Here is a 17,602-nt window from a genome sequence, read left to right on the forward strand (position 1 = left end):
GGGGGAGGTAATGATGATGGTGGCGGAGGAGGAAGGCGGGGGAGGGGGTGCTGGGCGCTGAGCGGCGGCTCTGGCAGGGTTTGATAGGGTGGGGGACGGTCGCGGGGCGATCCGTCAGGGAGGGGGCGGGCGTGAGGGGCGCCGTCCGCCTGAGGGGCTGCAGATCCCGGCTCCCGCGAGCGCCGTGGCTGGCTTGGCTGTTCCATGTGGCTCCGGCGGGGATGGAGGACTCGGTGGCGGCGGCGGCGGCTGCTGCTGCGGCAGCGACGGAGGAGCGCCTCTGAGAAGGGAACGGGGCCAGACTCAACCCGACAGCGGGATTAGAGGTGTGAGGAGGGGGCAGGAGTGGACGAGCGGCGGGCTCAGGGCTTGGGGTCCGGGTTGGGGTCTTCTGGTATCGCCTGGGTGACAGGGACCGCGGACGAGCCACCGCCTGCCTCCGCTGGGGGGCAGGGGTCTGAGCTCTGTGCGTGAGGAGACTGGGCTCTGGCGGACTGTTCCCCTGAGGATGGGGGAGGGAGGCACCGCACCCTGCACAGTCCACTTGCCCCGCTGGTCATTGCTTCACGCCCAGGCAGGAGTTTCCATTTCCCTCTGGTTGGCAGCGAAGGAGCCCAAGTGGCCTGGAGCCGGGACATTGCCCTCTCTCTGCCTGGAGATTTCCCTCCACTCCTCGTTTCCCATCCATTTCCTCCCTCCGACTGAAAAACAGCATTCCTCCTGGCTCCCTAATTTGTTCTAAGCACATATTGTCGGACTTGAGGCTATTAATTATCGGCTGAAAAATAAAGTTTATTAAAAATACTCCACTCCTCCCTCTGACTGGCGGTGGACATTAAACAGCATCCCTAGACTTTCCCGCTCTGCTCGCCCTTCTGTGATGCTAACAGGGGGAGGTAGGGCCCCGAGTTACCATCTCTCTGGATTGTTGTTGATGCTGACTACCTGATGTGTCGCTCCACGTCTTCGGTGTGAATTGTAATTTCTTCCTTGGTGTCTTGCATCCTTGATGTAACTGGCTTTTGAGGTCGGTGTTTTGTTTCATTGTTTAAAAGACAAGCAGAGAACTGGGATGGTCTTTTGCAGCGTTATTTAACATGGGTGGTTAGTCACTTCTCATGATTCTTTCCTCATATTCTTTCTCTTTTTGTCTTTGTTTTGCTTTTCAGTCCTCCAGAATACACATATAGCCCCTGAGGTGGCATGGTGATGTCTCCATGAGGGAACCCCCTCCCACTCATCCTGTCACGTATATCATAGTGTTCTTGACTGGGCCATTCATCTAAGATGGAATTTACCCTGTGAAACAGGGAGAAGACTTATGGACCCCAAGCATCTTTTCGAGTTGTAGTTGAGTTTTTAAAAGACATACATGCAAAGTTCCTTTGCTTTGGACCCTCTGCATTATTAAAGCTGCTGTATTGCTAACCCAGAACTGCTCCGGTGTCTTGACTGATCATCATGGCTTCAGTTTGGAAGAGACTGCAGCGTGTGGGAAAACATGCATCCAAGTTCCAGTTTGTGGCCTCCTACCAGGAACTGATGGTTGAGTGTACGAAGAAATGGTAAGATGTACGTGGAGGTAGAGTTTGCTGTGCTGTGGCCTAAACTGTGGGTCTTCTGATAGTTTATTTACCTTTCTATGGTGCACTAGTGTGTAGAAGCTGGGTGGGGTGCAGATAACTCTTAACAAGTACTGTGCTGTGCACAGTTGCAGCTAGTATCATCCCTGTGGATTTTAATTACTGCGCTTCAGTATGGCTCAGAGGACTGTAACTGTGAGAGCACACTAAATACAGTACATTTGGTTTTGAGGTTATTCATCATTAGTGTTAAAATAACTTTGATTTTTGTAATTTTAAGAAGACAAAGAATGGCTACTGAAATATTGTGAGCATGTATGCATATGCTTTAATATAACATAGGCATATGACTGAATTGAGTTTTAATATAGAAGTCTATATTCTTGTGGGGTGATGGTAATCTATTTTTTTTCTTGTTTTTTCATTTTTCCTTGCTTAGGATAAAGAATTTTTCATTATTTGATTAATGGAATGCCATCCACAAAACCTTAGAAATTCTTTTGTTAAATGCTTACTCAGGCAACTGTATTTTATTTTAATTGCCTAATGGGATACATTTCTTGGCCAGATTAAAGGAAGCAATTAGTAGTGCTGGTCTGTGATTGGCTTCTTTCCACTTGAGAAGAGTAAATATAGGGCTTTCTTTCCATTGCCCTGAATGATAAACAACAAAATTTTTTTATTTAGTGAGATAAAAAAGTTAATTTTAAGCAAATGGTCGTTTGGGCCTTGATTTACTGCAGTGATTATGCAGTAATGGACTTAATTGCAAAATAAGCCCATTTCTTTGTCCACAAGGACTGTAATTCAGGTCTGTAATAACCTTTCTTTTAACATCCTTTTATTAGATTAAAACATAGCTTGCTCTATTCTAGAACTCTTATAGCATATTTGAATATTTATTTGGAACTAGTTTCTGAATGCTTTTCTCTTCAACTTGTTAGGAATATTATTTTAAAATCAGTTTGAGAAATGCATGCACTCGTTACCTACTTTATACCAGGTACTGTGGATTTAGAGTAGAATATGACATAATCCCTGTCCTCAAGGAGTGTACAGTTCAGTGTAAGAGTCATATGAATAAATTCACTGTGAGAGATGCAGTAGTATAAATATGTATGACATAAGGATTTTAATCTGTCTTCATCCAGTTGAGTATCTTTGAGGACAGATTATTTAACTTCTCTGTGATTCAAGTTTCCATAGCCATAAAGGTCATAATGGTGCCACTTCATAGGGAGGGTAATTGTGAAGATTAAATGAGTTAATACATGTAAAATGCTTGGAACAGTGTCAGGGACATAGTGCCTAATAGATGCCATTATGATGTACAGAGGTAGCAGAGGGAAAAACAGTCAGTCCTTTAAGGGTAGAGGATGAGTTGTTGGGATGGCTTCCTAGTAGCTGAGCTGAGTTTTGAAAGATTCATAGTTGTTGTCCAGGAAGTCAAGGGGGAAGAAGTGAAAGACATTCTGGACTGAAGCAACAACCTATGCAGAAGCCTGGAGGCTTACCTAGCATGGGATGTGCTGGAAATTCAAGTATTATAGTTTGATATAAATGGGGTTTAAAGTGTAGGATTGGCGGGCATGCAGTGAGATGTGAGGTTTGAGAGTCAGGCAGGACTGAAAGCATGTAAAGTTATGTGCTGTTAATAAATGATTTGGGTATTATTCTGTAGGTGATAGGAACATAGTGAAAGATTTTGAGAAGAGACATCAGGTTTGCCATTAGGAAAATCACCAGGACTACAATGTAGACTGAGGATCATAGTTAAAGGATGACTGGAAGTAGCAATATTAGGGTAGCTATTTTAATAAATAAGGGGAGACAAAAGGTTAGGACTAGGTAGTGGCAAAGGAATGGAGAGAATTAACTGGAGGAACACTCAGAACACAAAATGGGTAGGATTTGGTGGTCATTTCAATTGGGGATTTGAGCAAGATGGGGATGAGGGAGAAGAAAAGGTCTAGACTGACATCCAAGCTTTTGTGTTGGAAATTTGGGTGTACTTATCCAAGTTGGAGAAGGTCCTGATTGCAGGTGTTTCTTAACTTGGCAGTATACTGGGAGCATCAACTTTAAGATGGTTAAATTTTAATCTTTTCCTTAAGGGAAATAGAACATTATCATGTGATTCCTCAGTTAGAAAATCAGTTTCTTCCTCACAGTTTGCAGCCTTCCTGGAATTTTATTTCCCTTGAGCTTTCAAGTTATTAATTTTTAAATAACATTTTAAGTTATTGCTAATGTGTCTAAAGGCAAAAGCTACAGTGAAAATTTAGCTTGATTACAGTTGAATAAATGGCTTGATTACTTTTAGGGATGGCCATTATGGTGTCCCTATTAAATCAGGTCTTACGATAGGATTTGGACTTAATACCAGAAGCATCCGGATGTTCTCCTGGAAGTATTGGGGGTATTAAGTACCCCCTAATACTTCTTGTATTGTCTAGTGGTACTATAACTTACATCTAGAACTTAATAGTAGAATTATTTATACTAGTTCTAGAACCACTAGAACTTAGATCAGGAACAAAAACGAGAATGTCTTTTTTTCATTTGAGAGAAGGACAGTATACCATGGAGGTCCTATTTGTCATCATTCCTTGATAGCTACATGAAGGGGCTGTAGCAAATTTAGAGATGATAGGGGTTTATACCCCCTACTCTTATTGTTGTCCCTATGTCATTTAATTATTAAATGATGTAGCTGTTGGCAAGTGTAAGACTGGCCTCTGGAGATGAGTTTGAAAGAGACTATACTGTCATTTCTCTGTTAGTTTACTTTCTGTTCTGTTCTTTTATCATCTGTAGGCTTTTAGATTTCTGAGAGAAATCTTTACTATATGAGTTCTTAAAGGCTTTACAGGTGTTTAAGGAAACTGTATGAAAGTTGACAAGTTGGGGTTATGATGATAATTTAACTAGGTTGCAAATTAAATTCTGCTAAAAGCTCTCTAATATATGACATGAATCATTATGTATGAATATGTATTATATTTTGCATGTGTATATATGAATATATTTTATCTTTGTATTTATATTTCTTCCATCTAATTCTTAGTTGTGGTGGGAGGACTAAAATATTCAAAGTGCCATAAATTTTCCTAAAAGTCATGTATTTATTTTAGTTTCTTATTTTTCTATGTCATATAAGAATTCCTTTCCCTTACTTTAAAATATAATTTTAATTATAATTTATATTTTAAATAGGCCGTATAATCACATGGTTCAAAACTCTAGAGGTACAAAAAGGTGAATATATATCCCTGAAAGTAACTCTTCATTTTGTTCATTGTTTCACGCATCTTTGCCAACCTTGTGACCTCAGGATTTGAAAAGTAAAAAAAGTAGCTTTTCTTAGTGTTTAAGTTTGTGACACTGGCCTGTTAGATAAAATATAAACTCTTTAATCTGATGTTCCAGGCTATGTGTAACTGATCCCAGCTTAGTTTTCCAATTAGACATTAGAAGACTACATGCACTTTAAGTGTTAATTTGAATTTATGAAAACCAAATTACATTAAGAAGTATTAATTTCAGAAATACTTAAGCAAGCATTTCTCTGTTGACCATGGAGTGATACAGAGATACATGAGCCTTGATGTAAATAATCTACTTTTGAAATAAATTTTACAAAGAACAGAAAAAAGCATTAATTAGAAACAAACTTGGTGTGTTTTGTGGGATATGGACTGTCATGAGTAAAAGTGGAAGCAGGGATACCAGCTAGTAGGCTACTGCAGTAATTCAAACAACAGAGTAGTAGGTGGTGAGAAATGGTCAGATGTAGGTAGGTAACACACGTATACCCTTACACACACTCAGCACCACCACACTTTATTGAGGTGTAATTTACACTTTTGCATATAGTAAAATGCATCCATTTTAAGTGTACAGTTCAGTGAGTTTTGACAATTTTGTGTACCCATGTAGCTGGATAGTAAATTTTTTAAAGATGTAGTTAACAGGACTTACTGATGGATTAGATATGATGTAAAGTAAGAGACAATCAATAATGACTACAGGTTTTTGACCTGAGCAACCAGGTGAATGTAATATTAATTGAAGGGATAGGTGAACACTTGGGAAGGAAAAGGTTTGGTGTGAGGGAGAAATCAAGAATTCTGTTTGCTTTTCGTTTGATACATCCAGATGGAGATCTTAATTAAGCAGCTAATTATAAGAGTCTCAAACTCAGGGGAGAGAAGAGGCTGGATCATCTTAGTTTGTAAGTAGTATTTATAACCATGGGGCTATAGGAAATTTCCTATGCATTAATACAGATTGAGAAGAGGATTGAGGACTGAGCCTTGAGGCACTTCAGCATATAGAGGTGAGGAAGGAGAGGAGGAGCCAACAAAGGAGACAGGAAACAAGCAATAGTGAGATAGGAAAATTAGAAAAGCGTGTTTTCTAAGAAACCAAGTGCAAAAAGTGTATTAAGGGAGCATTTGGCTGTGTCAAATACTGTTGAGAGGCTGAGCAAGGTGACCATTGGATTTGGCAAGGTGGAAAGAACTGATGATTTTGAGGAACGGTTCAATGGAGTGGTGGAGATGAAGGCTTGATTAAGTTGGCTTATAGGAAAGGAAGTGGTTACAGTGAGTACAGATGATTTTCTTGGAGTATTTTGCTACAAACCAGAGAACTAGGTAATACCTGGAGAGAGACAAGGGTTCAAGGTATATTTTTTGCTTGGCAGATACTGCAACATGTGTAAATGCTGATGGAAATGATTGGTAGAGAAGGAAAAATGGATGATGTGGTGGGAGAGGAGGTAACCTTAGGAGAAAAAAGTCTTTGAGTGAGAGAAAGAGAAAAGGATCCAGAACCCAAGTGGAAAGGTTGAACTTAGGTAGAAGCTGGCACCATTCATTGTTACAAGGGGAGAAGCAGGATACATGGGTAGAGAAGCAGATAGGTTGGTAGATTTGGTTGGGGAGGATGTGGATATTCTGTTTTCTCAGGGAAATAATATAAGAAATCATCTGCTGGGAGGGAGGTGACAGAGTTGTTGAAGGACTGAGGAGATGAGGTAAGAAGTTGTCAAAGTGCGAATGAATTCACTAGGGAAATGTAGGGGTATTGCTGGGTAGTAGTGATGACCTTTTTAACTTTGTGATTATAAATTTTAAGTGAATGCAACCAGCAATGTTTTAATCCAACTATGTTCAGTGCTTGGGTGCAGGCATAGAATAGGTAGAGTTGGATTTGACCAGGATTGGATTTGGTCAGGAATGTATAACTGAGGGGAAGAGAGACAGGGAAACTGAGAGCAAATGTGCAGGAGGGGTTTTAGTGATGAACCATGAAATATAAGCTGGATAAGGAAAGTAAGTATGTGAAAGATGAGATAGTCAGTGAAAACGTGAAAAGGATAATGATTGAAAGATTTTAAAGAGGTTGAAGAATTGTTGGGGTTGGGAGCTGGAAAGATGGGAGGTGGAGGAGTATGAGATGCTTGATTTTGGATGTGGTTAATGTTAATGACAAGATACTGGTGGTGTCCTTGGATCACATGTGCATATCTGTTACAAAAATGAGCATATATCCCAATATTTTTAATATACTGCATACATGAAATATGAGTATACTTTAATTTCCTTTAATAAAATAAATACATTTAAAATAAATAGATTTAAGTAGAATTTCTTGCTGTGTTTGAGTAGATGATCTTTTGCACCTTCCAGCTATTCCTATTCCTTGTTAGAGACTATAGCTATTAGTATATGACCATGACAGTTGGTGACTGAGGTGAAATGGAGTAAAAGATTTTTGGGTATCAAGAGGGTTGTCAAGGAATTTAGAGGCCAATGTGCAGGCAGATTATTTGTGTGGCTCTTGTAGTTGCCAAGAATAATGGAAGGAGAAACATTTAAGACAGGGAGTTAGGTGCTAAACTTACTATTATTATTATTTTTTGAGACAGAGTCACACTCTGTTGCCCAGGGTAGAGTGCAGTGGCTCATTGCAACCTCTGCCTCCTGGGTTCAAGTGATTCTCATGCCTCAGCCTCCCAGGTAGCTGGGATTACCAGCATGTACCACCATGTCTGGCTAGTTTTTTTGTATTTTTAGTAGAGACAGGGTTTTGCTATGTTGGCCAGGCTGGTCTCAAGCTCCTGTCCTCAAATGATCTGCCCACCTCAGCCTCCCAAAGCGCTGGGATTACAGGTGTGAGCCACGGCACCTGGCCTGGTGCTAAAATCTTTAATGTATGAGGGGAGAGATGGAGCAGAAGGTTAGAAGACTGCAAAAGGGAGAGGTAAGGTAAGAAAGGTATTGTTCCCTAATTTCTAGGCTTGCTTCTAGAGAGGTTAATTTGTAATACTTTCTATGTTGCAAGTTATGTGAATCTTGAACATCTTACTCCTTGAAACAAAACAGCACAGTCTTCTTTTCTATATTGTAAGTTGTCAAAGGCATATGATTTTAGCAAATACTAAATTGATGTGTTACTTATTTGTAATTTCATGATAGTATCTTATGAACTGATTTTTAAAAAAATTGTAATTGTTACGTATTGTGTTTTATCCAGATTTTAAGTCTTTATTCTATGTGAAGAGCAGTTTTACAAAATTCAATTGTGGTGGACTCTTTAAGGAATATAGTGGAGCCACTTAATGCCATAATTAGATATTGCTGTGTTTACATCATGATTATGTCTACACATGACTCAAAATGTGCCTCTAGATCAAGAATTGGCAAACTCTGGCCTGATCCAAACTGGCTCTTTTGTTCTCTAAAAAAACAGAACAAACTTTTTCTGTAAGTCTTCACACTTTGGGAGGGGCCGAGGTGGGAGGATCCCTTGAACTCAGGAGTTCAGGAGTTCAAAACCAGCCTGGGCAACATGGTGAGACCCTATCTCTTAAGAAAAAAAAAAAGAAAGAAAAAGTTTGCTGACTTCTGCTTTAAGTCATGGGAATTGCTTGCAGCTAGTGTTTAGGGAATACAAGAGTCTAGCACCTTTCTGTTTTCTCTGTGCTCAGGCTCTAAACTATTACTTTAGTCTTATTCTACTCAAACTACATAAGCAATGGAGGAGAGACCATTGTGCCTGTTTCCCAGCCTTATAGAAAGAAACTTTAGAATAGCTTCTGACAACATTGAGGTCTGTGTATGTGTAAAATATACATTTTCTGGCAGTGTGACCATGGACGAATTATCTCTTAGTACCTCTTCTGTAGTAGAGATGATAATAACACTACTTCCAGCATAGAGTTGTTTTGAGGATTAAGTAGGATAATACCTGTAATAAAGGGGTTAGAACAGTGTCTGACAGAGTAAGCACCCAGTAAATTTTACCCATTGTTGTTATTATTTTTTATCTGATAAATAAGCAATGAGTGATGAAGAGAACTATCTAGAGAGAAAGGTTAGAGTAGGTGGGAAGAAGATTGTAAATATAACATGAACTTTTAAGAGTGTTAGAGAAAGATGAACTGGCATAGGTTGGAGTGACCAGGGAGGTAGGAGTAAACCAGGAATGTTCTAGCAGAAGTACAGTGCTGAAATGAGCTAAGTTTTGACAATTCTTTGACTTTTGGGGAGAGGAACTACATATTTTTGCTTCTAAAGCAAAATCAATTCCTATGGTTTTGTAACTTTATTTCCTTTTTATAATAATTTCAAGCAAATGTAGGGCTAAGAAAACTAACTTAATTCCTCCAAAGTAGAATTAATTTGCTAGCGTTTGTGTATGCATGTTTGTATGTGTCCTGCAGTGTTTGTGTCTGTGTGTTTGTATGTGTCCTGCAGTGATGTTTTATGATATTTATGATGTATTTTTTTTCTTTTTTTTTTTGAGACAGAGTCTTGCTCTGTCACCCAGGCTGGAGTGCAGCGGCACAATCTTGGCACACTGCAGCCTCTACCTCCCGGGTTCAAGCAATTCTCCTGCCTCGGTCTCCCGAGTAGCTGGGACTATAGGTGCATGCCACCATGCCCAGCTAATTTTTTGTATTTTTAGCAGGAATGAGGTTTCACCGCGTTAGCCAGAATGGTCTCGATCTCCTGACCTCGTGATCTGCCCGCTTCGGCCTCCCAAAGTGCTGAGATTACAGGTGTGAGCTACCGTGCCCAGCCGAGTCACCATGCCAAGCCATTTTATGATGTATTTCTTTTTTTTTTTTTTTTTGATAATTTAAAAATATATTATTTCTGAATTTTAAAGAGTCTTATCACTACCTGGAATAAAGATTATATTTTCCAGATTTCCTTGCACTTGGTGTGGCCATGTGATTAAATTCTAGTCAATGGAATATGAGGGGAATTGATGTGTACAACTTCCAGTTAGAGTCTTTGAAAGGAATGAGCCTGACTTCCTCTTATCTTGACCCATTCTTGATAACTGAGATATGGACCCAGGAAGAATAGTGATTTTCAACTATGTGAATGAGATCAACAACAGGGAGATGATGGGTAACAAGACTGAAGAAAGTCAGGGTCCCAATATCATCAGGTTGCTTCCAGCCATAATACTTCTGAGCTGCCTACTTAGACTTTTTTTAGGATAAACATTTTCTATCTTATTCAGCTACTATATTTTTGGATGTCTTTGTTACAACAAACTAATCTTTACCCTAGCTAATACATGTTGTGCTTAATTAACCCTATTATCACTAAGATAAAGTCAAAATTTCACATCTTGGAGTAAGAGAACATCTTGCTCTGCACCCTATTTATCACTCTAGCTTCTCTCATCCTTCTCCTACTCCTACTCTTTCATTCTGAATTACCCTGAATTCATCATAAATGCGTGGTTTCTTTCAGATCTTGGCTTTTGAATGTGGTCTTCTTGCCCCACCTATTCCTATCTCCTCTACTTCCAGAATTTTCTGGCCCCCCTGCCCCCACGCCGTCCCAACCCGGTAACCTCCCAGGCTTCTTCCCAAAGCATTTCTGAGAGGAGGTGTTATTAATTTTGGACAATTCTAAGGCTTCAATCCCCTTTTCCTATGCAACTCCCCCACCCAGCAGAATCCATGACTCCCCACTAATCTTAGGACCTATGAAACATGCAAGGTCTATTTTGTAGATTCTAAGAGCTGGATAATTTTTTAAGGTGTAGACAAACATCTTTGCTAGAGGTTCTTCTTTGTGTCTCTTATGGTCATCTTCATTTGAAAGCTATGCTACTGAGTCCACATTCCTTTGAGGGCAGATTGGCTTTCCAAATAGATTGGTATCATATGAACTGTTTTTTTCTCAGCTAATAATGGCAATACAGATGTGTCTCAAGCAGATACTTAGTTTGCAAAGAAAAATAAATTCATTTATACTTTACCATCATCTTCAGCTATAAAGTGTATTGTCAATAAATTTCATTGCCACGAAATTGATGCAGTTGTCTTCCACTGGTTCAGCAGCCATCTTTATTCCTGCAACAAATAGTTTCTTGCAAGAGGAAGCAATTTGGAAGGTCTGAGGTCCCTTTCCTCTTCCTGAGGCCCTTTGCTCCACTGGCGACTGCCTGGACAGGCAGCAAGGAGTTGTTTCCCAGTGCTTTTTGCGCTCCTGGCTGCCGACTCTGGCTGCTAAAGTGTCTGCCAACTGCTACAATTTATGTTGTTTTTCTATGTGACGGTTGTTCATTTCTTTTTTCATTATCTTTTGTAGCCACAGGGGTCTCACTATGTTGTCCAGGCTAGTCTTGAACTTCTGGCCTTAAGCGACCCTCCTGCCTTGGCCCCTCAAAAGTGCTGGGATTACAGGTGTAAGCCACCATGGCCAGGGCCAGTTTTTCCTTAAAATTTTTTTTTCCTGTCATGATTTTAAAGAAATGAACCCAGGATCTTTTTGTAGTATGTGATTTTCATACATTATTTTGGTATCAAATCTTGATTTACATACTTTAAAAGTTGATTTCTAAAATGAAATTTTAAGGGATTATGTGAGGAGGTTTTGTTCTTATGATTTAGTTTAGTTTCACATGAGTTTTGCAATTAAAATGCCCAGGGAACTTAAAATTAGGCATTTCTAGAAATGTGCTATTGATGCGTCAAGTGTGTTTGTTCTGATTTTTTGGGAAATTTCAACAAAAGAGCCATTGAACTTGTTCACTGCATGATATAAAAATAGTTCAGGAAAAATTGCATAAAGCATTTTGATTACTCAATATGGATGTTCATATTCTACATTAGGACGTTTGCATGTTTGTTCAAAGGAATGGAACTGAGTTTGAAACAGAGGCAGTGAACTTACTGCAGGATGTCATTGTACCTGGTATTTGTTTTATGTATCACTGTTAAAGTGATATTTTTAGGCAGCTTTACTAAAAGGCACCTACTGGTTTTCTTCAGTAAGTTTGGTTTATTAAAAAATTTCCTGGTTTTATTAATCCGGGTATTGTTATTTTGAAAATAGTTTTAATACAGTTTTTTTTTTTAAACCTGTAAAATTACCTTTAATTAAAAAAAAAAATCACTTTAAAATTTGATACCCCGCCTATGTCCAAAAGAGTTTGTCAGCCTAAGAATTTAAAATAATACCATGTTGACTGATTTAGGGATATAAATAGAATCATGGTCTTACAGGAGCAGAGAGCACATATTACTAGGCACTTGAGAGGAGTTAGTTGCTGCTATTGGAGACTGGATTTGGTTCTGAGTTTATTGGCAGCCAAGGCAAAAAGGGATGCACATTGGCTCTTGTAATAGTCCTCCTGGCTAAAGAAAGTATATACATTTGTTTGCAGACTTTTCTTAGACCTTAATCCAAAGAGGATTTTTATTATGAAAATAAAATATGACATTGGATAAAATCTCCAACTACAAAAGACTCAGAACCATTGTTAAATTAGATAATGTTTATGTCGACCCTTCATGAAGACTTTTTATGAGAGAATATGGCTGAGGAACCTAGTTTTCTGATCATCTAATTTAAACCGAGAGTACCACTCGGGAAATTTAAAAGAATGGAAATTTAACATGAATCATTTAGTTTTGTGCTGTCTAGTATAGAGGGAACTAACTATATGTGGCTATTTACATCTAAATTTAAATCAATTTAAATTAAATGCAAAATTCACTTCTTCAGTTACAGTAGCCACATTTCAAATGCTCACTAGCCGCATATGGCTAGGGGCCACCATGTTGGATAGTGCAAATATGGAACATGTCCATCACCACAAAAAGTTTTACTGGACAGTACTGATTTAGCCATTGCCTCCCAAATTGACTGTCCTTAGAATTGCTGGGGTGCTTTGCAAATACGGAGATTTCCATATCCCCTAGGAGGTCCTGATTCTGTAGGTCTGTGATAGTGATGGCAAATCTGTCATTTTAGAAGTTACCCAATTGCTGAAGAGTATCAAATTAGGTCTTAGAACTACCATATTTGATTCTTTCTTAAAAATCCGTCTGAACAAAGCTTTGGCAGGTGCTGGATGACAGTTCTATTGGTACTCCAAAAATGTTTATTGACTTGAAATTTTGAGTTGAATTTTCTTACTTGAGTTGAATTGAATTTCTTCAGCTAATGTGATTTTCTTTCTGATTAAAAGTGAGAGCAATGTATTTTAGCTATGCCATTTTAGCTGTCAAAATTAACAAACATTTGAACAGGTTCATTCATTTAAAGACAAGACTGGTTTGTTCTCTTCCATATAAGCAAAGAATGTTGAGAGACAGCTATTCTGACTGTTGAGGTAGAATTTTTTTTTTTTTTGAGATAGGGTCTTACTCCCATCACCCAGGCTGGAGTGTAGTGGTGCATGGTGCAGTCTCGGTTCCTGGGCTCAAGTGATGTTGCTCATCTCAGCCTCCTGAGTAGCTGGTACTACGGATGTGTGTCACCACGCCCGGCTAATTTTTTGTATTTTTTGTAGAGGTGAAGTTTTGCCATGTTGCCCAGGCTGGTCTTGAACGCGGGGCTCAAGTGATCCAACTGCCTTGGCCTTCCAGGGTGCTAGGATTACAGGCATGAGCCACTGTGCCGACCAGAATAATTTTTTTTTTTTTAAGAAAAGTTTTGAAACTTCTTAAGTACTTGTGCTATAATTGTACTTCTAGGCAATATCACTAGTAGATCTGCTCATTTTTTTTTCTCTGAAGCATATCTTAATTCTCACATTGATTTTTCTATTCCATTGCCTTGTTTCCATCCTTTGCTGTCTTTTGCCAAGGGCCATGATTCACAAACTGTGCCAAGGAGCCCAGAGGCACTGCAGAGAACTCACAAGGGAGCCAAGAGATGTTTAACAATTTTGAAGGAAACATAGCAGCATTTGTTGGAAACCACACAAAGTATAGTTGGTCTTCTGTATTTATGAGTTCTGCATCTATGGATTCAACCAACTGTGGATTGAAAATATTTGAAAAACAATTGTATCAAACATGTACAGATTTGTTTTGGTCATTATTCTCTAAACAGTACAGTATAACAATGTTTACATAGCATTTACATTGTATTCGATATTATAAGTAATTTAGAGATGACTTTAAAGTATACAGGAGGGTATCCATAGGTTATATGCAAATACTGTGCCATTTTGTGTCAGGGACTTGAGCATCCTCAGATTTTGGTATCCTCAGGAGGTCCTGGAACCAATCCTCCACTGATACTAACGGAAGACTATACTAGCTTGAGGTAGTTCAGTTTCAAAATTAGATTGCTACATTCTTTTCAGTGATACCACAGTTTTACAAAGCTGGGCTTTTGGCAGTTGCTATGACAAAAAGCAGATATCACATGAAGATCTGTGTGGAACAGGAAATTAGGGAGGCAGTGTCCAATCTAATTCTCAAGTTTGAGATTAGATTGTCAAGTGTCCAAAACAGGTGCTAAGTTTTTAGGACATACATCCTTCTTAAGTTGTTTGGACCTGACTACTTAATAAACAAAATGGTTAGGTATTTCTTTTGGCTTGGGGGTGAGGGAGTCTGAAAAAATTACACATTAAGAGCCTTGTCAACCCAGAAAGTTTGGGAACCTCTAGTGTAGGCTTTTGTGATAGCACTTAATGCTTTCCTAGCCCCTTTGGTCTCCCCTTTGCCTATATTACTGCCGTAGTTGTCCTTCTAAAATTAGCCTTCCTTTAAATATGTCCTTATTCTATTTTACTAGTCTTCTTCCAACCATTTCCCTTAAGATTCTGAAATCTTGTTTTTACTACATGCAGATAGTTTCTCTCAAATTTTATCTTTTATTCTTCTCTTTCCCCTCCAAAATCATTAAATGCAGAAAGCTGTGTAGTAAAACCCTATCTCAAAGTAACTTAATTGAAACTAGATTTATTTATGCAATAAGTGGGTCTAGATATCAAATTTAATGGTTCAGCTTTAATTTGAAGAGTACTCTAATTTGCAAAATTACTTTTAAAATTGGCTAATTCATTTATTTTGAAACTTTTATGGAAGTAATTTTAGGCTTACAGAAGAGTTGCAAAGATAGTATAGAGTAGGGGTATAGAGCGGGGGTGTCCAATCTTTTGGGTTCCCTGGACCACATTAGAAGAACTGTCTTATAAAATATACTAAAACTAATGATAGTTGATGAGCCTTTTTTTTTTTTTGAGACGGAGTCTCGCTCTGTCTCCCAGGCTGGAGTGCAGTGGGGCTATCTCAGCTCACTGCATGCTCCGCCTGCTGGGTTCATGCCATTCTCCTGGCTCAGCCTCCTGAGTAGCTGGGACTATAGGCGCCCACCACCGCATCCGGCTAATTCTTTTGAAGTTTTTAATAGAGACAGGGTTTCACCGTGTTAGCCAGGATGGTCTCGATCTCCTGACCTCGTGATCCACCTGCCTTGGCCTCCCAAAGTGCTGGGATTACAGGCATGAGCCACTGTGCCCGGCCTGGACTCTTTTCTGTTGATAGCATATAGCCTACATGGCCCCTTCCTGAGATAGAAACTGTAGCATTTATCAGTCTAACCTGTTAGGGTATTCCTTGCACTGATACATATTTTTGTCATTCGTTAAAAAATCAATGATATTTATACAAGTCAAAAATAACCATCAATGTTATTTATTTTACTGGTTCTTCTAAAAGAAATGCCCCTTAAGGCTTTTATATATTTTGCTTGATCATACTATGGAGAAATAAATTGATGTTTCAGGTACTTTGCCAGACGTTAAGTTCTTGGCAAGAATGACCTTGCCAAATAATACTCTTTGCATAATTAAAGTTCTCAAAGTGATCAGGGATCATATCGAATAATCAGATGGTTGATTAAAAGTGACAAGCTTAAATTTTAAAGCCAGGTTCTTCGAATAAGACAAGATGCATAGGAATGCATTTCTTCAGTAATCACCAGGAGTCTATTTCCTAGCTGCTCTTCCCATCCCACCCTGAAGTGATTTCAGATCTATCATCCTGGGAAATTGCAACTTGAATAAGCTCTGCCTTTCACTGTGACAATTGCTTGACATAGCCTGCAGTTTGTGACTTACTGAAAGAAGCATCAATTCATCAGAGAGCTCCTAATCCCTTTTCTCACCTCTTTTATCAGGCTCTCAAAGTCTGTTTTTAGGGGAGAATAGAGGGACGGCATGAACTCATCAGGCAGTCCCCAACCTTTTCCCGTTCCTATGGGCTTTGCTGTGAGTTGTAGCAACAGGCTTCTCCTTAACTACTGTGAATCCCTAACTCCAAACAAACGGCATAGTTCCATTAGGACTGTTGATTTAAATATCAGCACTTGGGGCACTCAACAACTGGTAGGCAACTAATGAGTCCGTGCTTCCCTGTGAGTACCCTGTAAACTGGACTTTCAGAAGCAAAGACACTGGTACAGTGTAGATGAGTGCAGTAGGATGTGTAGGTGAGATGGAAATATGTAATGTGGGTGTATATATAATATATATGTATATATATATACACATATATATGTGTATATATATGCTTTTTATATTTATTCTTGAATTTGTGGTCCTAGAAACCAAATTAAAAGGATCTAATCATGGTTTGCAATTAAATGGGAAAAGAATGCTATAGTGAAAGGGTCAGGAGATTCAGATATCAAAATGCTTTATACATTTCAGTGTTAAATCTTAATTATTGTTCTCTAGGTATTTGATTAACTGAGGGTAAATCACGTGACTTTCATTCACTATCTTTAAAAAATGAAGATAATGATAATTCCTAACCTCTTGTCAGGGTTGTCTGAAGATTGTCCAGGCACAATGCCTGGCAGGCCTTTGAGGTTTTTAGTTCAGAGAAACTATTCAAATGCAATGTATATGTAACAAATGTATCATTGCTGGGTTTTCCCTATGTAGGTATTCAAGAGACGATATTTTTACTTGACCCAACTTCCTGATGGTTCATATATTCTCAATTCCTATAAAGATGAGAAAAATTCAAAAGAATCGAAAGGTTGCATCTACCTGGACGCCTGCATTGATGTTGTTCAGGTAAGGCCATCAAGGTAATCCTTCTCTTTTTCTAAGAGGGTGACTGATAAACTATTAAGAACCCCAGATGGCTGGGTGTGGTGGCTCATGCCTGTAATCCCAGCACTTTGAGAGGCTGAGGCAGGAGGATCACTTGAACCTAGGAGTTCATCAGCCTAGGCAACAAAGAGACCCCGTCTCTGCAAAAAAATACAAAAAATTACCCAGACACGGTGGCATATTCCTGTAGTCCCAGCTACTCTGGAGGCTGAGGTGGGAGGATCACTTGAGTCTAGGAGGTTGAGGCTGCAGTGAGCTGTGATTGCACCACTGCACTCCAGCCTGGGTGACAGAGCAAGACCCTGTCTACAAAAAAGAAAAGAGAAAAAAAGAAAAAGTGACTGGGTGCAGTGGCTCATGCGTATAATCCCTGCACTTTGTGAGACTGAGGCAGGCAGATCACTTGAGGTCAGGAGTTTGAGACCAGCCTAGGCAACATGGCGAAACCCCATCTCTACTAAAAATACAAAAATTTGCCGGGTGTGGTGGCACGCGCCTGTAATCCCAGCTACATGGGAGGCTGGGAGAATCGCTTGAACCCGGGAGTTGGAGGTTGCAGTGAGCCAAGATGGTGCCACTACGCTTCAGCCTGGGTGATGGAGTGAGACTCTCACAAA

At 39.4% G+C, this 17,602-nt stretch overlaps 1 protein-coding gene across 1 annotated transcript in view; it reads left to right on the forward strand.

Moving 5' to 3' along the window:
• Window positions 1-7: 7 nt before the first annotated feature.
• Window positions 8-17,602, forward strand: part of EHBP1 (EH domain binding protein 1) — a 349,810-nt gene continuing 332,215 nt past the window's right edge. The window contains 2 exon segments of the mRNA XM_017891714.1: window positions 8-326; window positions 1,170-1,565. Coding sequence (XP_017747203.1) covers window positions 1,462-1,565 — 104 coding nt within the window. The 5' untranslated portion in view covers window positions 8-326; window positions 1,170-1,461.

Source organism: Rhinopithecus bieti, unplaced genomic scaffold, assembly GCF_001698545.2.
Source record: "Rhinopithecus bieti isolate Rb0 unplaced genomic scaffold, ASM169854v2 scaffold_21419, whole genome shotgun sequence".
NCBI classification, from domain to species: Eukaryota; Metazoa; Chordata; class Mammalia; order Primates; family Cercopithecidae; genus Rhinopithecus; species Rhinopithecus bieti.